Source organism: Montipora foliosa, chromosome 7, assembly GCF_036669935.1.
Source record: "Montipora foliosa isolate CH-2021 chromosome 7, ASM3666993v2, whole genome shotgun sequence".
Taxonomy (NCBI): Eukaryota; Metazoa; Cnidaria; class Anthozoa; order Scleractinia; family Acroporidae; genus Montipora; species Montipora foliosa.
In genome coordinates this window covers 33,459,893-33,484,892 of record NC_090875.1, presented here as the reverse complement: position 1 = coordinate 33,484,892, position 25,000 = coordinate 33,459,893, and the positions used below count along the sequence as shown (strand labels likewise).

The following is a 25,000-nucleotide window of genomic DNA, read 5'->3' as shown; positions in this document are numbered from 1 at the left end:
GAAAAATTACTTAATGGGGTCATAGTTTTTGAGCAAACCTAAATTTTGTTAATGGGGTCATAGTTTTTGAGCAAACCTAGATGTTGTTAATGGGGTCATAGTTTTTGAGCGAACCTAGATGTTGTTAAGCGTTCAAGAAGTAGAGTTTTCCGTTGTAACAAAGCGAAAGCTCGCTTTGAAACTTTATTGGATTATTGATTTTGCGCAATTAATATACCAAATAATAGTTCTTTTTAGTGGTAACCGCTTTACTCGACCGCGTTTGAACACTTTCGTCCAGAAATGCGCGGAATTAAATGCATGCCTAATTCTGTCCCTTTAAGTCCAAGCCTTTGCTACCTTCTTCTAACGATAAGTGTTAAGCCCCGGCTACATGTTGACTGCAAAACAGTCGTTTTCTTCCCTTTTCGGAAGGCGCGAAGCGCCGTAAGAGTGATCCTGGCGTGTAAAGCGCGCGAACCTCACTCGCTCCAGACCTTTCGTTCGAATATTTACCGCGTCGCTTGCGTTCGCAAAAAATACGACTGTTTTGCAGTCTAGGCTACACGTTGTAACATTATTAGAAGAACACATCCCGACATTGTTATAAGAACGCTTCTAACAATGTTGGATACGCATACAACATTGTTGGAAACACGTCACTTTAGTAACGCAACCTAATTATGGAGTATGTTTTGTTTGTGTTTCGGAGACTGGGCCCTTCACTCTGATTGGTCTTTGCAATAGCCTTTGCAATGCAACATTCAATTTGTAGAAAGGGTGGCTACACGCTTCAACATTTTTTGCATGTTGGAGAAAATGTTTGATCGAAATCCAAACATTCTTGCAACAAAAAATGTCGAACAAACGTCATCACACATGCATGCTTCACGTCATAACATTGGATCCAATAAATGTTTTATAACAATGGAGGAACGTGCAGCGGGGTCTTTAGGATTCGCGTTATTTTCAGGTAAGGTAAAATGGAGCATTTATCTTAACTTGACAAGTAAGGTTCTCGGGGACACATTGTGTTGGGCTTAGTAAAATTGACGTGCATATAATTACTCGTTTTCTTGACATATCGTTAAAAGGCAGTTTAGGTATCGATCAATAGCCGCCGCAAAAATTACGTTTCACTTTAATATGGAACTGAAACAAAGTCTAGAATGGCGTTGAGATGCTCTCGGCGGCAAGTTGGACAATTCGGTATTGTTGCAACGCGTTCCATCTTCTTTGGTCATTTTTTTTACGGGGATGAAACAAGGACAGAGCTTCAACTGACTTAGCAAATTACCTGTACACAAGGCAGCGATCTGTTTCGGTTTTTCTCATGAAAGAGTTGGTCCAACATACTGTCACAAGGGTTTGTATCAGGGTAGCTGTCACAAAGTACAAAGAAACAGTTAAAAAAACAACAGCTATAACACCAATAGCATCGAAAACTAGCTCGTGTCGCCAGAATATTTGACAAATACGCTCCGGATTTCTCGGTGTCCCGTACATTACTTCCACGAATGCGTATTTGAAGTCAAACCTAGGCTTTTTCATTTGACCAGCTTCAACCACGGCCTTTTCTTCGAAGACAAAATAGGAAAAGAAAGAGAACTTGAGTCTAAGGATGGCACGCAGTGAAAATTAAGGAAGAGATACGTGGCAGCAACGCGTGGGTCAATGCTCTTAACATCACTTACATAAGAGAGACAGACGAGTAACCCTGTAGCTATTCCAAACAGCTATTTTCATCGGTCCCTAGGCCTATGACCTCTAGCTTCGTTTGTTATCAGGGCTAGATGCATTCATTCTTTTGTATTATCTATTGTTTCGTTCTCCAATCACAGACTGCGCCTGGAAGGCTACAGGGTCTCCCAGAAAGAACGGTTGAATCAATAGGTTAGTTCATCTTCGACCACTGGGATACACTGTACACAGGATAGGTAACCTCTGCGCAAAATCCTTCGCGCTTAACTGACCTTCGATTCGCAGTTCATTAATTTTTTTGTAGCTGACTTTAACAAAGATTCTCCACATCGCATTCACATGCTAATATTGTAAATTCTTCCCCACTTTTCCAACACTCCAAGACGGCTCCCACACAAGATCTTTTTTTTGAAAAACAAGTATCATTCTAATGGTTTGGAAAGAGGGCCTCGCGCTGTAAAACTGAGACATGTATTAAGCAAGAAAGGGGCATGTTTGCTACTCACAGAGATGATGTCACGCTGACCACCAAAAGCTGTGTCCGAGGAACATGATCAGATATGAACGAATCATATTCTAGATCTGTCACGTGTGGGATCTTTCGACGATCACATCTGCGTACAAACGAAAACTTTTTAAGATACTTTATACTCCAGCTTTAATTAAGGACTAATCAAGATACATGGATCTCGGACGCATTAAACTTTGAACTTACTGTTTTCAGCATTGGTCTCATATGATCAAGTGAGTTTACATGCGAAATTATGTAAATACTGGACGGCACTAGATTTACCTCCTTCGATAAAAAGAATCTATTCTTCTATTATAGAAGAATCTTTTCTTGTAGAACGAGAGCCAACGGATGCAGAGCGATCAAAGCAGATTACTTCGACGATTCGGCAGCCATTTTAATTTGTATTGTTCAAAAAGATATTATGGGATGCTCATGGGGTAAATTAATATGTATTTTGTCCCCTAGGCATGCAATAATAGCTATTGGAACAATATAATTCAAAATGGCCGCCCTATCGTTGAAGTAGTCTATTGTTGAGTATGGCTGAACAAAACAGTCTGTCATTAACGTTACCTGCATTGTGGGTACTTTCCTCCCAACATCTCCGCTCTCAGCGCGCTGAACACGAGGTAAAGGAAAGATTAAAACAAAAACGAAAAAAAGGAAGATAGACAGAGGGTGTTGCTTCTGGAAGTCAAACCATTTACATCGCAAAATTAGATTGTACACAATATTGTTCCCAAATCACAACCACCAATTCATAAGGGATCCCCAACAATGTTTGCCAACATTGTTCGTACATTAATCTCTGAGTCCAATATAACCGTTTAGCAATGGCAGATAACAATGTTGTAACGTTAAACGGGGTTTTGAAATATATTAATTCAAGGATACACAGGACACCCCAACAAGGGATCCCCAACAATGTTTGCCAACATTGTTTGTACATTTATCTCTGAGTCCAATATAACCGTTTAGCAATGGCAGATAACAATGTTGTAACGTTAAACGGGGTTTTGAAATATATTAATTCAAGGATACACAGGACACCCCAACAAGGGATCCCCAACAATGTTTGCCAACATTGTTTGTACATTTATCTCTGAGTCCAATATAACCGTTTAGCAATGGCAGATAACAATGTTGTAACGTTAAACGGGGTTTTGAAATATATTAATTCAAGGATACACAGGACACCCACTCCTTGGTGCAGCTGCACGCGCCTGCTGTATGACTCCACACCGGAAAGGAGTCCGTGACGTAGTGACTGTTGGAGTATGCCTGTTGATATGAGACAACGAAAACAAAGTTGTAAAACACAGTAAATTAATCGACGAAGGATACCGTAATGCATCAACAAGAGAAAACACGGGTAACAAGAAAGGGAAGAGTGTGGCCAAAAACGTTTGCATAGGCAGTAGGCACGTTTATGCTATTTCCCAACCTCGTTCCCAGGGGCCCTCGGAATGAGGTTGGTGATGCTTCCTATGACGTCATGAAGTTTGGGAACTAATAGGAAACCGACGTCCGTTTGTCTGAAAAACCTCTTCGAAATTCAAAAATGCCACTCTCCGTCTCAGTGTATTTTTCTTAGAATCAATGTGGTTCACCCACACTTTGACAAATGCTTTCCGAGAGTGTAAGTTCAAAATTTCGTAGGGCGGGTGTTTACCAAAGACAGAGAAAAAAATTGCAAAAGGAAAGAAAAGTGATTTTTTTTTTCGTAGCTGTACTTGAGAGAAATGATCACTTCAATCTCTCCTTCGTAGTTGTACTTGAGACTTTCTATTACTTTTGAGAGATTTCCCTGGTGCCTTCAAGCACAAAGCTATTAGGGAGTCCATGTAATGACGCTGCCATGTCAACGAGAACGTCACAAATATGTAAATTGCAAAAAGGCAATTGTTTTGTACGCCACGCACGCGCGTTATTTATTTTTTTTCATAGACAGTTTACGCACATTTTAGATTCGGAACAATTGGAACAGTTGCTTTATAATACCCTGCTATTCTGGTGCAGGGATGGCGCAGTGGTGAGAGCACTCGCCTCCCATCAATGTGGCCTGGGATCGATTCCCAGACTCGGCGTCATATGTGGGTTGAGTTTGTTGGCTTTCTACTCTGCACCGAGAGGTTTTTTCTGCGGGTACTCCGGTTTTTCTCCTCTCCTCAAAAACCAACATTTGACCAATTTCCGAATTGCTGCATGCCTCAGTTTCAAAGCGAGTCCTGGTGCACAACCATCCAAATGGTAATTAGTTGCGTATTCCTATGCAAATCAAACTCATTTCCCTTACAATAGTTGAGCACCAAGACTCACTTCGAAACCGGAAATGGTCCATTAGTGCTCTAGCGCTAGAACGACATGACACTTAAATAAAGTTCCTTCCTTTTCCTTTTTTCCCCTTTACCAATAATTCGAACTTGCAGTTTGGGATGACGTCCTCATAACCCTCGTTATTTGTCTTTTCGTAAGCTCCCTATTTCACTCACCCGGATGTGATGGACACAGGTTGGCTGGCAATTCCTGATGCGACCATCTCATTTGTGGGAACCACAAGGGTAACACCCTTAAAGTCTTCTACTATTCCTCCCAACCTAGCTTTGTCAGCCGAGCTCTGTGGCTGGTTACCAAACATGGTACTAGAGTGCTCCTTGGAGGACCACTTAGAGTGTGACACTGGAGGAGCTGAAGGAAAGCGACGAAATGAGCTCCTCTTTGTCCCAATTGCTGATGGGAGGACGTCTGGAACAGAGCGTGCCGAGTGGGACATGGAACGGCGATTGGACCGTGTAGAAATACGGAATGGTGGAGAAATTCCAACAGCAACTCGGTAATGTTCCATCCAGTCGTAGATTAGACCCCTAAAGAAAATAAAAATTTGATCAAATGGTACAATTAGTTATTTTTCTTGAATCAAACACTTATATCATTAGGGGACCTCTTTGTACGAGCTTTTCCTTTCTAAAGTCTCCTCACCATTTTTAATAAACAAGAATCTATAACCCACGAGTAAGATTTACCCAAAATGGCCTAGTACCCATCAGCGTGAGAAAAGTGTGTATTTTTAAACCAAGATTTGCGGGAAAATTAACAACAGACCAATTTGGCTGAATCAATGCTGTACCCAATTCAAACCTTTTGGGAATATAACGTTTTCTTACAGGTTTTTCCATATCATTTAAATGTGAATGCTGCTGGGCAAAGGAAAGGGAGGGGGTCTTTTTCTCAAGTAACGTTGTCCGTGATACAGCATGCTACCATCTCTTTCATCAAAATTCTCCAAATTGCTTTTCACACTTTTGAATGTCAAACTTAACTTCGTCATTGCGTTGGTTCTACATTACAGTAAACACCAGCATATAAGAAAGAACCTATGATTTCGGGATCCAGGCTCATAAAGTTCTTTTTTACAGGGTGTTTAGTGAAAAACCAGCCTGAAAAAAGTTTTTCAACTTTATTTTAGAAATACTATACATTATACATTACTAGATGTTTAATTAACATACAATGTTATTACTTACACAAAAAAATCAATTTCAAAAAAAAATTCTTGTCTATTACTGACGTAAGTAATTTAGTAAAAATTAACAAACAAAAATTTATCATCAAGTTGTAAAGTACAAGACAAGATGAGACAAGACTTTATTTCACACTTCCTTAACACATGATATTGAAATATAAATGTATAGTTAGTTCATTCAAAGTTGAAATTGACATTTAAAACTGTCTAAATGCTACATAGACCACTTTCATAAATGGCGACCAACTTTATTTTCTTTTGTATTTATGTTAATTAGACCTACTGCCCTCGTTTTAAAACAAATATTCTTTTGAAATTTGCTCGTCGTAGCGAGGTTAGTAGGGCTTATTAGCATTAAAACAAAAGAATAATTTATTTGGCCACCATTATGAAAGAGGTCTATATCAAATATGCAAATGCCTAGCGCCAAAGTGAACTATATAGTTTTCTAGTTAGACACTAGTCTTGTTTAAGCGCGTTTTAAACGTCGCATTTCACATGTGCCGAATCTAATGCAATTGAGAAAAATGTATTGTTTTCGCTAATTTGCATTAGATTCGGCACATGTGAAATGCGACGTCTAAGACGGGCTTTAGTAACATTTGAAATGTAGACATCTACCTACATACTCAAGACACACACCACTCAGTATTACTTAGTCACACATGACACACAAACTACATTTAACAATCGAAAGTGGTTCAGCGTTGTTTGTACTCTTATCGACAACGGAATTCGTCATCACAGTGGTCAAAATGTTGTGGACTCACGAGGCGTAGCCGAGTGAGTCCGCATACAACACTGAGCCACTTTCGATTTGTTTTTTACCACAATATTCAACACTAAAGAAAGTGTTTATTTCAAAGCGCGACCAAAATCATGACACAAAGAAAGAGCAAGCGTTGTCAATAACTTTCTAGCAATATGATTGGTTTATTTCCCAAAATGAGCGTTCCTCATTGGGTATTACCAGAAACCCATAAGGGTTGAAACGTGTAACGCGAGTTCACAGCTTCCGAATATTCAGTGCGAACTGATTGGTTGAATGTTTCAGTGCTAAGTACCATATTTGGAAACCCCTCGCTCCTGTTGTTCCAAATATGGTACTTAGCAACTTGAATATTCAGAAGCTTGTTTCCCAGCACACAAGGGGCCGTTACACTTCTCAACCCTCATGAGTTTCTGGTATTACATTGAGTGACAAATTGACGCGAGAATGACGCGAGCAGCGTCGTCTAGACTCTTATCGACAACGGCAAATTAGCCAATCAGATTGCGAGATTACAAGCAATTGTGGTAAAAAAGTAGTTTGAACATTTTATAGTACTTTAATATGAGATACATTGCCTTCTCATTCTGGCACCCTCTTTCTTATATAAGAACATGTTTTATGTAACAGGCTGCCAAATTGAAGCCTGATGTTCCTAACTAACTTGTTATTATATGCGGGTGTTTACAATACCAACCCTTATGACTGGCTGAAAATTCCAGCCAATCACATGTAAGGCCATGACTTGCCCTAACTCCTTTTCCCGCGCTTAGTTTGGCGGCTCCTGCATGCATCTGCTTTGTCCTATGATTGACTCATTTTCATTGTCTGCGTGTTGCGATTGGGCAAAATAATCACATGACCAACCTACCTAGTCTTAAAGCATTCAACTGAAAACCGCCCAAAGGTAATAAATTTTCCTTACTTGACTTTCCGCTGTAATTTTAACAAATCCATTTGCCACGGCGCATCCAAATCTAACTCCTTTCTCTCAGGAAATTTTTCATCTAACTCCTGCTGTCTCTGTTCAATAATCTCCTCTGTAATGCCTTCAGTATATTTTGCTTTCTGTTTAGTGTATGAAAAATATTGACGAGATTAATTTATCAATAACGACCGCGTTCAAGAGAATAGGGAGTTTAAGGGCCGATTTACACGGTACGACTTTGTCGCATGCGACAACGGCTTACGACAGGCCCACGACATGATTTACGATTGTTGTGTACGTCAGAAAAAATGTCGCAGCATTTTAAAACATGTTTTAAAACGCTGCGACAATCGTAAGTCGTGTCGTAGGCCTGTCGTGAGCTTGTCGCATGCGACAAAATCGTATCGTGTAAATCGGCCCTAAGAAACCACGACGGCTACGGGGACGAAAACGTCACTTCAAAATATACGTTTGAGCTATTCTAAGTATTTCGGGATTATTCAATCTCGTTTATATTATACAATATGTGCGAAGTGTCCTATAACTGGATTGGTACGGACGGATTTGAAGTAAAGAGCGAGACTGAAAGATTCACTGTAGTTTGTCCACGTTGTCGTCAAAACCTTAAATTTGGTCATTTCACGTAGTACTTTTGACGAGTACGGGAGAGAAATGTTAAAAAATGCGTGCCGCACGTGCAGCGCGATCATTTTTGGTTTTTTCAACCAATAATATTACTGCTTTTTGGCGTTATCGTTGCCGAAGCCGTTGTCGTTTCTTAAACTCCCTACCACCCCATATTTTTCACTATGGAGCGTTTTCACACACGTGACCAGCAGCCATATCGGATTACTGAAACAAAGAAAGTATTAGTTCAATTCCCGGAGGATTAGTTTGGTACACCATCATGGCCGCCTTTCCTTTGTTTAGGTACATAAACATGGCCGTCGTGACGTCACGTGAAAACACTTAATTTCAATAAAAACTACTTGAAATCTGTTTTTAGCTCTGTGTCATATACAGCGGAGTTATTTCAAAGACGACATCTGATTGGTCACTTGGTGAGAAAGTGGACCGAGTGGTCATGGCAATAAGAAATAAAATAACCCTCGCAGCACGGGCGCGATCTAATCTCAACAATCAAACAAGCGATTTATCATGGGGCACAGAGAGACCCTCTCCAACCTCATACTCTCTTGCTCGCTTGTGACGAATTTGAGGTCTTTTCATACGGTATTTGCGTATTGTTTGCAAAAGTTAAAACGAATTAGGTTCCAACACGTTCTATATTCGCCACAAATCCGTGAACGTTTGGTCTCATTAAAACGCAGTTTTAACAAAGGCAAGAGGTCTCTTGCAGCCATCGACCATACCTTTTATTTACATGAAACCGGGGGGCCACTTCGATGAACCTATGGAGCTAAGCTATTTTTGACTCGTTTGGACTGGTTTCATACCTGCGCCCGTCGCCTTCTCCTTTCTTCTTTTTTCTTTACTTTCGGTTTCATCGACTGAAACAGAAATGCAGCCACTTTAGGGCATTGAAGTTACTATACTATAGGATACTATACGATACGATACGATACGGTACTATACGATACTATACGATACTAAACTATACTGTACTACTTAAAAATGAAATTTCCCAATTTCATTGAAGAAATGCGGGAGTAGCTTCCCAAAATCAAAAAAATTCATAAATACATACCAAAAGTGCTGCATTAGACGAAAAATTCAGGTTTGTTTGAAGAAAACCCTGAAAAAGAAAGGAATCAATAAACATACTTCACTGGTAATCAGTATTTCGACGTGCCGTTGCTAGGTTTGTTTCTTCTGATTATTCTACTTACTCTAGTGTGACAGGCATGACACACTCACTGGGCTGGGATAGTTTAGAAAAACGTAGTTACGTAGACTCAGTAACCCTGATGTATAAAGTTGTTCACAACCTAGTCCTTATACCTCTTCCAAATTCAGTTCAGTATTCATATTCTAGAACTCGTGCAAATCATCCTTATGAGTTTATGCACATATTTGCAAATTCAAATGCATACAAGCATTCTTTTTTCCCAAGGGTAATTCCCCTCTGGAACAGCCTGCCTAGGGATGCGGTCTGTGCAGAATCAGTTAGGTCTTAAAATTTTCCAAGCTAAGTTAAGCCCCATGTTGGAACTCCATTAATTTATTTACGTATTTTACAAGGATGATGATGATAGTCAACCTAAGCATTTTCCAATAAGCTTTATATGTCAGGCTCTTATGTAGCCTTTAAATGTTCTCCCGTCGGAACCGTTTGACCTTTTAGCATCCTGTATAGTGTCTCTCACTCAAAGGATTAATAAATATGTATGTATGTAAAGGAAATTTAAAATGTAGATAACTTAAAGAACAGTTTGCTGTCCAGACGAATATTGTGAAAGAATTTAGTTTCTGTCACGTTCCCTATGGTTCCTATGGTTCCGATGCTAAGTAACGCAATCAGGTCATGCGTAATAGGATGTTCCTGAGAAAATTCAAGATGGCCGACTCGGATTTGTTGCGGTTTCGATGTATTAATCGACCAAATTCGTATTCTCAGTATTGCACTGGAACTAGCTTGCAATGGAGGCTAATGCATGCGGGGAATCTTTTCAAATGCAAACACTTTTTAACATATTTCCCCGCATTAGCCTCTAATGCAAGCTAGTTCCAGTTCAATACTGAAAATGCGATTATGGTCTGTTAGGATAAAATTACAATATTTTTAGATAGAACGCGCGCCGCGACTGCCTATTTAAGCTGGCCGTATTCTACAAGGACCGGTTCCTGAAAGGTGTAATAACTCCATGCAGAGATAAATGTGCCGGAATAAGGCACATTTATCCCTGGAATAGAAGCCCAGTACAGTAGGAACTTAAGATCTACGACGGCAACGTCGATAAAAACGTCACCTCAAAATAGAACTTTAAACTATCGTAAGTGTTCCGCGATTATTCTATTCCGTTCACGTGGCACAATGTGGGCGAAGTATCCAAAAATTAAATTGGTACGAGCGGTTTCAGGGTAAAATTAGAAAATAGAGAGATTAAGCATGACGTTAACTTTACGGCCAACGGCAAACGACAGGCTCCTGCTTGTCATAAAAGCGTGAAAGTTATCTCATTTAAACTTGTCTCGTTCCTTTGAGAAGTTGCTTGATATATGGAGCTAACAGGACAGAAATGAGCTAATATCAAGCAGGGTTCTTCCATCTTTGGCAAAACCCTAATTTCACTCCGACGTTTGCCGTTCGGCGTAAACGTCATGCTTAATCTCTCTAATGAAAGGTTCACATCTGTATGCTCACGTTGTCCTCAAAACCTCAAATTTGGTGATTTCATGTCGTAATCATGCAGAGTACGGCATAAACACTTCCTAAAATGCGTGCTGCACGTGTTGCACGATTATTTTTCCTCTTTTAACCAATGATATTATTGCTTTGTGGGGTTGCCGTTGTCGTAGCCGTCGTCGTTTCTAAAAGAAGCACGTGAGTTTTTGAGACGCGGACGGCAACCGGAAGAGAACGTTTCGCGTGCCAGGACAGTGGTGTCTCCCAGATTTTTATACGTATCTTCTCTAATAGAGAAACGATACTTAGCAATATAAATGTAGTTATGTGAAGACAAGTTAACCAAGTGGCCGCCATTTAAGTAGTCTTTTGTTTTTATTCAAATAAGCCCTTGATGCCTCGTTCTTAAGCTTAAAATTCAAAAGAATATTTTATCTTAAGCTTGAACGAGGCAACAAGGGCCAATTTGTATCCGCATAAATCAGCGGCCATTTAGGAATAAGGTGTATGGCTCTGCAGGTGTGCTTTATATTTTGTACATTTCTTTCCCATTCTCTGCCAATCTGCTACGTGAAATGGCCAAATCTTAAGTTCTAAGGAAGGGGTGAGCGCCAAAGCGAAAATCTTTGATTTTCTTTCTTAGTTTGCTAGTTTGTTTCTGTTCTTCCCAATTCAGTTCCCGAAAAGTTGGGATAGTTTGTGAAAGTTGAACAAACTGGAATAATCACGAAACATTAAATAAGAAACATAAACTAGCAATATTAAATGACGTTTTCGTTGCCGTCGCCGTTTTAGATCTTAAGGTCCCTAATTCCCAACAAGTGCGGGCCGCTGTACGCTCTGCTAAATTTGAAATTTTGATAAGAGCTTTTCCAGCGAGTTTTTCATGTTTATGTGAAATCAACGGGTGAAACGATTTGAATCTTCCAGGCAACTATCTCAAAAAGCTAATAACATTTCTTTGCTTTTCAGATTTTTACGCGTGTCAATCATTTGTGGCTGTTGAACGTTCCGCTTGACATCAACTAGTTTCCTTTCCTATGCGCCTTACACCTTACTAACCTCATTTTTCACGGTCTGTAAGTACTGTAAGCATAGTTAATAGATGTAGGCTGGTTATGAAACTCGACAAGTTTCTTTGTTTCATGTTTTTTGTTCGCTTTTTTGGCCTTGACCCTGCACAAAACCCGACAAAAACACGCTTTTTTCGGCAGGATAACCAATCAAAAGCTTCGACTAATTTATTCTAAATTAACTTGCGAACCAAAAACAAAAGATTGTGCAGGGTCACGGTCGGTTCAACATCTAATTGCGACTGTATTGTTCCTGCTTTTGAAATTCCCAGGGTTTCATAACCAGTCCCTAGATTAACTATGCTGTAAGTTAAGGAAAGTCGCTTTCTGGTTAATTTAAGGCCCAAGCGCGAAACCACGGCAAAGAACTCGATCCATAACTTTCGGTATACGCCTCGAACTCTTCTAGTGAGAGATATTTAATTGAGGTTGCCAGACAGCCAAAACCCGAAGGGCAGCAGGAAAGTCGGGTAACAGGTCTTAAACATACATTAAACTAGTTTTACCAGTTCAACAAGCTTGACAGGTTTTGCTCCTTGCGCCATTCCAACAGGAAACTTGGCCGTTTCACTCTGACAGTTGAAGTAAAGCGTCATTCCAGTTTGACTCACACAACGCAGAGAAATGAAGTTGTTCAGCTGTAAAATTAAAAAATAAATTAAAAAAATAATAATAATAATACGATTTCACCAACTGCACTTTTAAAAACGAGTAGTCGACAGATAGAGAAACGAACCTGTACAATGACTGTTGTTTGAAGTCTTCCAAGAGGCCATTTCCACTTTTGTTCTACTTTTCCATCCTGCAACGTAGCATTCAGTTAAAGAAAGAGGATATGAAGTAAGATAGCGAATCCCTATACAAAATAGACCAAATCGGCTAACTCAATGTTGCACCCAGGAGTCATGTAGCGGCTCTCGAGACGTATAATGTGATTGGCTCGATACCGAAGCATGCAAAAACAACTGCAAAATCGAAACAATAGTTGTGGTGAAACTACCCCTTTTTACCCATGGGTAAATATCGTTTGCCCACGGGCAAAGACATTTTTGTCCGTAACCGCTTTCCCTAGACCGACACTGCCGTTGGGTTATTAACACGGATACATCAAAAAGAACAAAAGAACTTCCTATGACAGTTCCTGAAATGAAAAGCACGGTTTATCTGCTCCCTGAGGTGGCTTGGCCAATCATAAAGCAGAACATAGCTAATACACGATCCCTAATTATGTTTATTAAACCCTATTATTTTACCCCAAGGGGCGTCTTTTACTGTGTAAACGCATCCCCAAGGGTGACATGAAACCTCAGCTGAACCAAACCCAAACCATTTACCTTCCAGAAAGGCCCCAAACCCAACGTGTGTGTAACCACAACTAATGACTTGACTTAAATACAATAGAAGCTGCTTACAATACCAAACAATAGCAGGTTACTACAGCTTCTACATTACTGCATTACTTTATACCAGAAACCCATAAGGGTTGAAACGTGTAACGCGCGTTCACAGCTTCCGAATATTCAGTGCGAACTGATTGGTTGAATGTTTCAGTGCTAAGTACCATATTTGGAAACCCCTCGCTCTTGTTGTTCCAAATATGGTACTTAGCAAATTGAATATTCAGAAGCTTGTTTTCTAGCACAAAAGGGGCCGTTACACGTTTCAACCCTTATGGGTTTCTGCTTGTACCCAATTCAGACCCTTGGGGAATAAAACGCTATGTTCCAGGTATTTCCATATCAATTATAATGCAAATACAATACACAAAGAATCTAAGTTAACCATGGGAGATATAAATTGGGAACAACATTGAGTTAGCCGATTTGGTCTACACTGTATGATTCACTTTCTTAAATTTGCTTTTTTTTTCTCGATGTGCCTGAAATTCTTTTACTTATTCAATTTGTTTTTTTCACCACTCGTATAAAATAAAACTTGAAATTGAACTTCTTTGGGGTCGCAAGACAAGGAACTTCGGTTAAAAGCATTGGCCCATGACTTGGAAAACTTCACTGTATTTGTGAAACGGTGTTTTTACAAACCGAGTTATTTTTAGATTGATTTTCCTGCGAAACCAGATCTTTCCAGCTAATCACAAGTCTTCCTTTCGAATTTGGTACGCATGGGATTGAGAACGATTATTCGAGCAAACCAAATCTTATTTAAGAACTAATCCAAACATAGCTCGATCTGTGAGCCTGGTTATGGGTCTCCGTTATATTCCTTAGAAGAGAAGACTCGAAAATCTGACAAAAAAGGACAAACGTGCAAAGTTCCTTATCTTCAAACGTATTTCTTTTGAAGATAGAGTGAGATTCGCACAACTTCGGAGAAATGCAAAGCGGCTGGTTTACTGATACTACGCAAGGCAATCTCGACCCCAGAGCTCTTCTCTCTGTCGCATGACTGAGGGAGAGAAGAGCTCTGGGGAACTCTGAAACAGTGTCTTCTCATTGGTTTTCGTAAAGAACACTGAATGAAAAGCGTCTCTGATTGGTGCACTCATGTTAGCACGTGAAGCGAGCAGGCGCCGTAAGGTTCAAATAGCCAATTTTTGGTTATAAGAATCCTACGGCGCATGTTCTCTTGCATAGGGTTTCCCAGAGCCTCGGGCAATGTGCAGACATAAGATCCGAGGCTCTGTTGACGAGAATGTACGCAAGCATTAGCATAAGCATGATTGGTGCATTTTCTTTGTAATTGAAGACAATTAAAAGTCTACAAAATTTGAATAACGCGCGTGCGAGCCTTATGAATAATTAATAATGTTCGGTCAATCCGCGCGATATTGTTAATTAGTGTCTTTTGTTCCAATGAAAGGTACCAATTATCAGAACGCTACTGCGTCTGCATATGTTGCTTGTGCCCATGCTTGCATCGTACTAAGCGTGTGTTTCTAATGTAAGTTCTTTACACTGTGCCACAATGTGGGTGTCGTGGGACCTGCATCGTCAGCTTTCATAAATCTTTATGTTGGGTTACCAGTTTTTTGTTAACGCATATTGATAATTAGTTGAATACTTACATCTTCCATGACAGCTCCAAATTTTGCGCCTGATATAAATCTGCAAGGAACATAGATAGTTTAATCTCCTCAACTAAAACCTTCAAGAAAAGATGGAAAAACTGGAGTTGCCAAAAAACGTGAAAGAAACTAAATGCTACACTTTGGTGTCAAAGGGTAGATAGATTATTACCTCTTACAAACTGAGTTCGAGGTTCGTACTGTAAATTACGCACTGACTTTGCCTTTGTAGGTGTTAACGAATAGATAGATTACTACCTCTTAGTAACCGAGTTCGAGGTCCGTACTGTAAGTTACCCACCGAATTTTTTCCCCGTTGATTTATGGCGCATGCGCCAAGCGCACGGGGCCATAACTCCATGGGAAAAAAAAAAGTGAATCTGTAACTTAAGGTACCCACGGAGAAAACGAGGTTAGTAAGATATTTATGATTTAAGCAACAGAGGACGTTTTCCGTGTTTTCATAGCCTCATCTAAACACAAGGGGGAGTTTTGAGAATTCGAGACAGATTTCTCCCAACTTCCCTGAGTGTTTAGATGAGACTATCATATGGAAACACGGAAAAAGTCCTGTACTGCTTTTATAAAATCTTCCTCAAAGATAATTCGAAAAAAGAAGGAAAATGCTGTTGTTATTACTTCTTGATTGAAACCAATTTTCTTGATACACGCTCATATTTCCTACCAGCCAATGAAAACGCGCGTCTGACTACATAACCAATCAAAATTCGTGTGATGTCACAGCCGTGTTTCCATACTCTCATCTAAACACAGCTATTGACCAATGAGAGTGCGCGTACTATCCTAATTGTTTTATAAATATCTGTGTTAATCAGGCGGGAGGGAAAAGAAACTGGTTGAAGCCAAGCAGAACGTTCAACTGCTACAAATGATTGGGCTGCGTCAAAATCTGAAAAAACGAATGAACCTTATTGGCTTTTTGAACTAGTTGCTTGCAAGATTCAAACAGTTTCATACATTTATTTCCCATGAACAAAATGAAAAACATGCTAGAGAATGTTGCATCAAAATTTCAAATTTAGCGTGTTGTACTGTAGAATACGGCCCACTAAATGAGCCAATCATAGCAGCGTACTATCTGAGAGCTATAATAAACAAAAAGATTCCTCTTTGTCGGACACCACGCGACTCTTTACAACCTCTAATTTCATTGGACGAGTATAGGCACCTAATTAGATGCACAGTATTTCAATAAGCGCCACAAAGTGTCCCCTTGGCACTTATACATCTACATCTACATCTACATCTACATGTTCCAGCACTCGGCAAAGTCTCTTTTTGGCTTATGCCTGTTTCTACTTAGGTGACCTTATACACCATAAGCCCTTTTAGAGACATCACTGCTAAGCCGGCCACTTCTGCTGGAGAGAACAAGACAGCCACAATACGGGGGACTACATCCCCTACTCCTATCGAATAGTGTGTGGGTTCTTTAACGACACACAGGGAACTTATGAACATAGAAGATATTTGTGAGACGGGGCCTATGGTTCATATTCCTTATCCAAGAAGACTTGAAAGTTTAACCATTTGCAGATGAAATTACAAAGGCAGCACTTTCTCCTCAGTTATTTTAAGATCCTGAGTGTTGATCCGGCTGAGGTTCGAACCCGCGATCACTCGCATGACAGCAAGTGTTCCCCAAGTGCTCCCCAAATGCTGCTCTTCCAGTAAGGATAACTGCCTTATACCGTTCAAGACCCGTTCTGACCACTCGTTGAATTTGTTCCTGGTAGTCCCTGGTTCAACTTTTCAGCTGCACTTGTAAATAGCCAACTGATTTGCCTCCGACCAGTTGGGATTCTCAACAGTTGTTTTTGAACGTTCTGTTCTGTTGTGATTGTGTTTCATTGGCCCTGAAAAGGGTTGCTTCTGCAGGTACCGGAGAAGAGATTACGTAAAACAAAAGAAACAAAAGACAGAAAACAAAGCAACTCCAAGTAAAGACTAATCCCAAAAGACCAAAAATACAATACTTTTCAGCACCTGCAGGAAGACCCCACTTATGTCCAGGTTTGACCCTAATTAGATGCACGCCCAATTTTGACATCCAACACAAAGTGTCCCTTTAAGTCTAAGCATTTGCTACCTATTTTCAACAATAAGGTAAGGGTAAAGGTTAGCGTTATTTTTAGCTTTGGGTAAATGCAGCAGTTAATCTTCACTTAAAGAGCAGCATTTGGGGGACACTTTGTGACATAAATTGTCTGTATTCTGAGACACAAGTGATGTTGAAGTTGGCTAGAAGAGCAAGGGGGCACTTTGTGACGCTTATTGAAATCTGCGTGCATCTAATTAGGGTCAAACCTGGACATATCTCAATACATTAGTGCTATTACCTAATGCTCCCATTCTTGTGATAGCAACTTCCTTGCCCTGCTGGCACAAATGTGGCCAGCATTGGAGCTTCCATAGAATCCCCATACACTACGGTGTATTTCCCAGGCAAGTTAGGACCTGGATAAGTGCTACATATTGCCATTCGACCTGAAGGATAGCTGAAATATTTTGCGTTAAAGAATGAGTTTGTACTATTGACAAGAGCAATCGAGAAAAACTCCTGGTCCAGGAGTACTATATCGTCGAGTAAAAACAATAAAAGAGAGAACCGGCCAATTTCCAGCTTACAGATGTTTAAAGCAATAGAGTTTTGCTTTAATAATAACAACTGAAAGTTGGTCCCTTGTTTCTGTTTTTGGGTTCTGAAACAAACTATAACAAAAACTTCCATACTCGCTGCTTTATGCAGGAAAGTTCCTCAGATGGAACAGATGGGAAGCAGTGTTTTCCTTCAGGTAAGCTGCACACTGTGTTAAATGGCTAGTTAGAGTGTAATTCACAGTCACCACCATATAGAGCTAAAATCATAGTCAACTATCGTTAGCTATTGTTTGGAAGTCTACTGTCTATTTTCATATATGACTAACTTAAGCATTGTGTTCTTGCTGACCAGTTGTACTCGAAACATATTTTTCTTGCCTCTTTTGCAAGCTCATCTAGCAAGAAAAACTGACTGAAGTGGCCTGGTATGAGGCACTAGGGTATCAGACACGTGATTCAGTTTTTGTGTCTTGCCATTAGTGCAGCAGATTCCCCACCTTCCCACCCTCAGTCAGTTTGAAATGTTTTTTTTTCTTTTGTTTGACAGAAATTGTAGTCAGGTCATTTTCTTTGTTTTCTCTATGAGCTGGGCTATTTGTCTTGTTATTCCGTTTCTGTCAATTTTGTTGATAGTTGGTACATGTAGTCATTCTAATAAAAGGCTACTTCATTGTTGTGTGGCAGGCAAATGGCATTCAGTGTGTGAGAATGGACCTTATTGGAGTTGAGCCTGCAGGCACATTTTCTTTTGTTTAAAACTACATGCAAAAGAGGCTTAAGGGTCAATTCAATACAAAATGTCCCTTACACTCGTTTATGTGGCAAAACCAATGATAACTCCGATAAGGGCTATTAATCTGAAAATCCCAAAGTCAACGTTAAAAGGATACTAGCAATATGAGGTGCCATCAGGTAAGCAGGTAAGGAACTTTGGTCTCTTGTCCTCGTCTGAGACGTTTTTCCATCGTTTTGCCCATGACACACCCTTCTTATATTTCATAGCTGCTTCTCTTTGTGTGTCACCATAATACTTGGTGATTAAAGGTCCATCGACACCAAGCTCCTTTGCTTTCTCTGTCATCTCCTCTCTGAAGACAGAGTCAAACAAGTTAACTCCTCATCATTATCATCATCATCATAATATCTTGATAATAATAATAATAATAATAATAATAATAATAATAATTATTATTATTATTATTATAATTATTTTTTTAATAATATTAATAATAATAAAATAATAATAATAATAATAATAATATTAACAATAATAATGATAACACCAACTTTATTCATTCTCATCAATGAAAGGGATGGATACCAGCTGAGGTCGTCCCTGCTGAGTGGCCCACAGGACCACAAGAAATTATCTCAAGGTAAATAAAAATGCATAATTGCCCACCCCCTCTAATAAGTCTCCATACCCTTAGAGCATCTCCTAAGCATGGCCACCACTGATTCCACCAAAGGGGTCCAGATTTGTGGAACCATGTTTTGCTTTAAACGAATGGAACATGGTTCAGTGTTGTTGTTGTTGTTTTTTGTAATCCAATTGGTTTATTTCCCAAAATGAGCATTCCTGATTGGATATTACAATTGTTTGACACTGATGCGAGCATGACGTGGGCAGCGTTGTCTAGAATCTTATTGACAACAGCAAATTATAGCCGATCAGAATGCGAGATTACAAGCAATTGTGGTAAAATTACCTTTCTCTTATTGCTTGCTGAAGCCTTCCTCTTGCCCATTCTAATAAAGTCTGTCTTTCAAGATCACTTGCATCATCACGATGAAGAATCCACCCTAATGGAAAACAAATATTTGAAGAAAAGATGGTCTTCACTATCATGGCTATTTTGTGATTATTGTGATTCAGGTTTCAGCACAGGTTAAAATAACTTTGCAATACCAGTGCTCGACCTTAGCAGTAGTCCACTAGTCCTGGACTAGAGCAAAATGCTTGTGGACTAGTAGAAACTTAGAACCACTAGTCACAGGACCAGTAACTACTTTGTAATTACAGGGGTAGTTTTTGCAATGTCTAAAAAAAATAAATTAGGTGAAAACAAAATACACGTCTTGTAAATGTCGTTTCGATGCGTTTCTCGCAACGTTTCGATCACGAAAGCAGATAGTCCAATTTAATTGTAAAAAGATATTGCAAATAATATTGCCATGCTGCAATCAGGAAGGACTACCAGAGATTTACTCAGGACTAGTAAATTTTCAGTTCAAGTAGTCCCAGGGAAAGCGATCAAAAAAGTTAAGGTCGAGCACTGAATACCTGCAAAAATGTATTTTGCATGTTTAACCCAAAAATTATGTGTCAATTACCTTTTTCCTCACAAGTCTTTGAGAGAAGAGAGAAGTTGATAATAGTTGGCTGGCCTGTAATAGCATGGCCAGAATACACTAGAAATATAAAAGAGACAACCAATAAATTAAATCAGTCAATCAGCTGGTCAATCAGTTGATCAAAAAACACTGTTTCACTAGTTACCAATAGTAATAATCCAAGGTCACTTGAAAGTACTGCATGACAGTAGAGTGTGACATAGGAAACATACTGCAATTTGTTGTTGCGTGTGTAATTTTTGCATTGTTCGTAAAAATATACTTGAGTGGTAAACCATGCTTGTGACTAGTTCTTGCAAGCTCTATTAGTCAGGATACTGTATTAAAAAAAAATATAAAAGGTCCTATAATGGAACTGATTCACAACCACACCACAACAAGGGATAGATTAACCTTATCTTGATTTCCAACAGAAGCCACAAGACCCCATCAGGATACTTGATACAGCTGGAGAACCATTGATGCCAGTAGAGTATTACTTAAGCATTAATTGCACCTCTTAAAAAAGGCAACAAAGGTGAACGCTCACCGAGCCAATGACCCAACACAATGGTGTTTATCCCCGGTTTCCATAGCATTAAGCGACTAGGAGTATTTTTTATTCCCCCCTGGATGCATGGGACGCTAGTCCATCACAGGGTTATCCCCAGCATTTTGCCGGTACCCATTTATACACCTGGGTGAAGAGAGGCACCATGGGAGTAAAGTGTCTTGCCCAAGAACACAACACAATGTCCCCGGCCAGGACCCGAACCCGGACCACTCGCTCCGGAGTCGAGCACACTAACCATGAGACCAACACGCCTCCCACAAAACTCAAGCAAAAAGTTGATTACAAAAAAGTGTTGGGTGAGCAGGCATGGCGCAGTTGTGAGAGCACTCGCCTCCCACCTATGTGGCCCAGGTTCGATTCCTGGATTCAACGCCATAGGTGGGTTGACTTTGTTGGTTCTCTACTCTGCTGCTTCAAAAGGTTTATCCCCGGGCACTCCGGTTTTCCCCTCTCCTCAAAAGCCAACGTACAGGTACATCTTTAATATTCCAGCTGGCTGTATGCCATGCTCCAAGGTCATATATGAGGTAGTGTGCTTTTGGTTTGATCTTTTTTAAGCTGCGCCGTTGCTGTACTTTGCGATGACAACTACTAGATTATTATAACTTTATTGTGCAGAAAACTGTCTTTCATACGTATAACTACGAGCCAGGGGGCCTAGACAATTTTACTGTTTACAATGCATGTACAAAGAAATAATCACTTTCTAAGAAAAACAAAAAACAAAAACTAAAACTCTAGAATTGTTCATTTCGATAACGAAGCTAATGAGCGACTGTGTTTATGAGGTGAATGTTTTCACGATTTTAAAATTTCGAAAATATTATTATCCATTTCTGTGATTTTTCTATGGCTTTGCAGTCTCATTTTGTAAAATCTTAGTCAATTCGGTCTCTAAGTTAATAGAGTAAGCAGCCAGGAAATCAAAAATTACTTGTACATGTATACTGCTGTAAACTTTGTGTCCAGAATATAAACTCTTAACTCCAATTCTTAAATCTGCACATTTGTCCCTTTTGAACATTGTCCTCGCTGGTTATTATTAAATTATTATTATTATTATTATTATTATTATTATTATTATTATTATTATTATTATTATTATTATTATTATTATTATTACCATCTGCTATGTCTTTCTGATCATCCTCTTCATCAATTGCCCCAGTTTGTAGCTTTTTTCTTTCTGAAGAAAGCAAAAGCCAAAAGATTGACTTAAAAATTGCAATATTAAGAAATTACCAAGAGAACGGCTTTGGTAATTGGCATTATTATCACAACCAAGAAATGATTGTCCAAGTGCTAGAAAAATTTACCAAGCACAAGGACTTACTGCAATTGGTTAACCAGGGAAGCAGGGATCAGGCCCCAGTTGTTCGAAGGGTGGATAGCGCTTAATATCCACCGGGTAAATCACTATCCAGCGGATAAAAACTTTCAAAACCAATTGAGTTATCCAGTGGATAGTGATTTAAATGGTGGATAGCGCTATCCACCCTTCAAACAACTGGGGAGAGATGTGTGATTTTTTTTCCTTAAGGACGGTGCCTACTAATTCAAAGATATTTTTGCCCTGGTTTATGATTATGCAGGAAATGCAGATCTTAACAAGTGTTATTGAAATCCAAAAAGAAAATTGAGAGTAACCATACATCTTTCAAAGATAATTCATGAATAATATTTGTAAAGAGCTTTAAAATACAAAGCAATGTATGGTGGTCTTTCTCAAACTGAACCTTAATTATCTCTCAAAAATGCATGGCTACCCCCAGTTTTCCTTTTGGATACCAAGACTACTTACCGAGATCTACTTTATCCGGATAGTTTTAAACTGCGCAAAAATATCCCTGTATTAGTAAGCATCACCGATAGGAAACCAGAGTATCTCGAGATGCACAGAATGTATGCGCAATAACAATAGTAGGCACCGTCCTTAACCGGGACACTGAGATTTTACTCCGTCTAACGCCATACAATTTTACTTGTTAATGGAGAACCCCTCGGAAGTGAAAGGGTTAAATGGAAAATGTATTCATTCTTTGATTGCACTCATATGATAAGACGGCCATCTTGGTGCCAAAACAATAGAAAAATGTAGCTCAAGTTTTGCATAATAATAGAATCAAATAGGCCTTATCACGGTCTTGGAAGCCATCTTGATGGGTTAAGGCAAAAGTGTCCGAAATAGCAGTTTTTCTATGGGAATCTGTGTTAAAATTACTTGAGAAAACCCTGAATGTAGAAAGATTTGTGAATGGTAAACTTTAGTTATTAACAAAGGATTTTACTGGCAGATTTTGAGGATCCTACCAGTACTAGAATTTGCCCAGCAGAATTTAAAAATTTGCCCTTTATTTGCTCGAAATTTACACTTAGTCAGACAAGCGTCTGTGGGAAAAAATTACAGACAAATGTAAGAGAAATTTAAAATTTCACTGGGCAAATTCTAGTGCTTGTAGTGCTTTATTGTCAGTAAAATCCTTTTGTTTAGCAACTAAAGTTTTACAGTTTACCATTCACAATTTTTTCTACATTCGGGGTTTTCTCAACTTATTTTAACGTAGATTCCCATAGAAACACTGTAAGTTCGGACAGGTTTGCCTACCCGTCAAGATGGCTTCCAAAACCGTGATAAGACCTATTCCCAAAAGACTTTTTTGCTTTTTCTTTCCATCAACATGACCTCCATGACTATATCAGATGCAATCAAATGATAAAGTTGGACGTATACAGGAATTTATAATTACCAATTTAATTACAAGGTTACAAACCACGCAGAAAAATCAGTGTTCTGTCTATACCTCTTTTCTTGAAACGCGGATTGACTGGCAGTCTCTTTTCTTCCAAACGTACATGTAACTGACTCAGCAATCTTATGGCTTTTAATATTATTGAGCTCAAATTTGAAAAAAAAAATACTATCTAATGCAACTTAAACGAAGCATCAAGTTTTGAAGGAATATTCTTTTAGAACGAGGCGTCAGAGGGCAACTTAGCTTCCGATAAAAATATTAGGAACATTCCAACAGCAGAAACGGCAGCCATTTTTCACTCGGTGCACAAATCACAGGATACCCAGCTATCAAGTATCTAAACGCACAGGCCAGAGCTCTCAACATAAGGTGGAATTTTTTCAATAGATCGTTTTCACGTGACGTCATCATTTTCTAAAATCCAAAACTAAAGAGCCACGAAAGTTTTTATCCTCATCAGGCATAAGAGGCGGTAAATTTGTATCCATTCGCAATTTTAAAGCTCAATAGCGTGCTTCGTTTGGAAACCAGAGCATTTTGAATTTCTGAGTTATAGCAGTGCGTGACACGAGGCGACGATCAAGTTTATTGAGAAATATATATTTATCTCATGGTTTTGAGCCTTTTTAGAATTTAAAGCATTAGGAAAAGTGCTTAAGTAAATAGGTGTCTGTTCAGTACAGATGATCACTCGCCTAGATAGCCAAAGTAAGTAACAGATGTTGACACTATTTTCCGGCCGCCATATTGGTGCACCACAGATGTGCACCAACATGGCGTTTTCATACTGGGCTCTGTAAATTTCAGCGAAACATTTCGTCAAATATCTGAAGTTTGGGGAAACGCACGGGCCTAAAACTTGGAGAAGTGTCTTCTTCATTTATCTTCTACAACATCACGAAGTCTTGACTTTTTCCACTGCATGGTTTTCGATTTATTTTTTTATTGCGTGACAGTGAAAACGATCTATAAGTGTCAAAAAGAATAAGGACTTTCCTCTAAATTAAAATTCACAGGTACAATAATATTTAAATTCCCCCTTTAATTTGTTTTTTACCCTTCAAATTTAAAGCAATCAACACTCAGAAACTCAAATTTAAAGACGAAATGAATTTTTTTCAGGACAGCTTTTTGTCTCTCATTGACAGCTTAACGACGTTGGTGTCCACAATTTCATGAGGTTATTTCTTTGTTGCTGCTAAGTAATGGAAAATTTTTATTAATTCTAAACCAATATTTAAATAAAGTTATCACCCAAACTGTCAGACAACTGACAACACTAGCATTTGAGAGAACAATCAACACCGTCTGAGTCATAATTGCAGCTTTTACAATTTGACGATTTACTTCCCAAAAGTCTGGAAGATATTCTGGAAATATGGAGAACAAAATACAATGTAGTCTGCGCAAAAATGCTTCAAACAAACTGTGGACGTTGGACCAAAGGCACTGGAATGTTTAGTATCCCTGGGTTAAATCTCTTAAATTAAACTGAATCAGGGAATAAAACGTCTAGGATACAGGGTAGGAGTCACCGTTGTCTGGGATGATATCGAACACAACGACGAATACAGTTTTCTAATTTTCTCTTTTAGAAATTTGCATTTTTTTTCCATAAAGACTGCTTTAAGAAAGATTTTCTCGTGGCGCGCGAAAAATGTACCGTTTAAATGCACGAAATCGGCACCAGTTGTCCATTTCATTTCCGGTAACATCGCGAGTACATTTCAAAACTCGTTTGCGCCATTCATCACGTAATTTACATCACTAAATGAAATAAATGGATCCAAATTACGTTTTTTGGTGAAGTTTAGCCGTTTTTTGGCGATAAGAACCATCAAATACTCACCGATCGAAGCCCTGTCAGCGAACGCCTTGTATCTTTCGAGGCGAGTTTT

At 39.1% G+C, this 25,000-nt stretch overlaps 1 protein-coding gene across 1 annotated transcript in view; it reads right to left on the bottom strand.

Annotated features, from left to right (window-relative positions):
- Positions 1-25,000, bottom strand: part of LOC138011860 (uncharacterized) — a 33,537-nt gene that overhangs the window by 7,328 nt on the left and 1,209 nt on the right. The window contains exons 1-17 of the mRNA XM_068859091.1: positions 24,952-25,000; positions 21,473-21,535; positions 19,776-19,853; positions 19,151-19,244; positions 18,332-18,529; positions 17,180-17,338; positions 14,820-14,859; positions 12,531-12,596; positions 12,301-12,432; positions 9,123-9,170; positions 8,872-8,925; positions 7,412-7,554; positions 4,687-5,058; positions 3,383-3,475; positions 2,768-2,812; positions 2,187-2,294; positions 1,277-1,361 (exon numbers count right to left, since the gene is read on the bottom strand). The exon at positions 24,952-25,000 is cut by the window's right edge and continues 1,209 nt beyond it. Coding sequence (XP_068715192.1) covers positions 1,277-1,361; positions 2,187-2,294; positions 2,768-2,812; positions 3,383-3,475; positions 4,687-5,058; positions 7,412-7,554; positions 8,872-8,925; positions 9,123-9,170; positions 12,301-12,432; positions 12,531-12,596; positions 14,820-14,859; positions 17,180-17,338; positions 18,332-18,529; positions 19,151-19,244; positions 19,776-19,853; positions 21,473-21,535; positions 24,952-25,000 — 1,827 coding nt within the window. The remainder of the gene's footprint in view (positions 1-1,276; positions 1,362-2,186; positions 2,295-2,767; positions 2,813-3,382; positions 3,476-4,686; positions 5,059-7,411; positions 7,555-8,871; positions 8,926-9,122; positions 9,171-12,300; positions 12,433-12,530; positions 12,597-14,819; positions 14,860-17,179; positions 17,339-18,331; positions 18,530-19,150; positions 19,245-19,775; positions 19,854-21,472; positions 21,536-24,951) is intronic.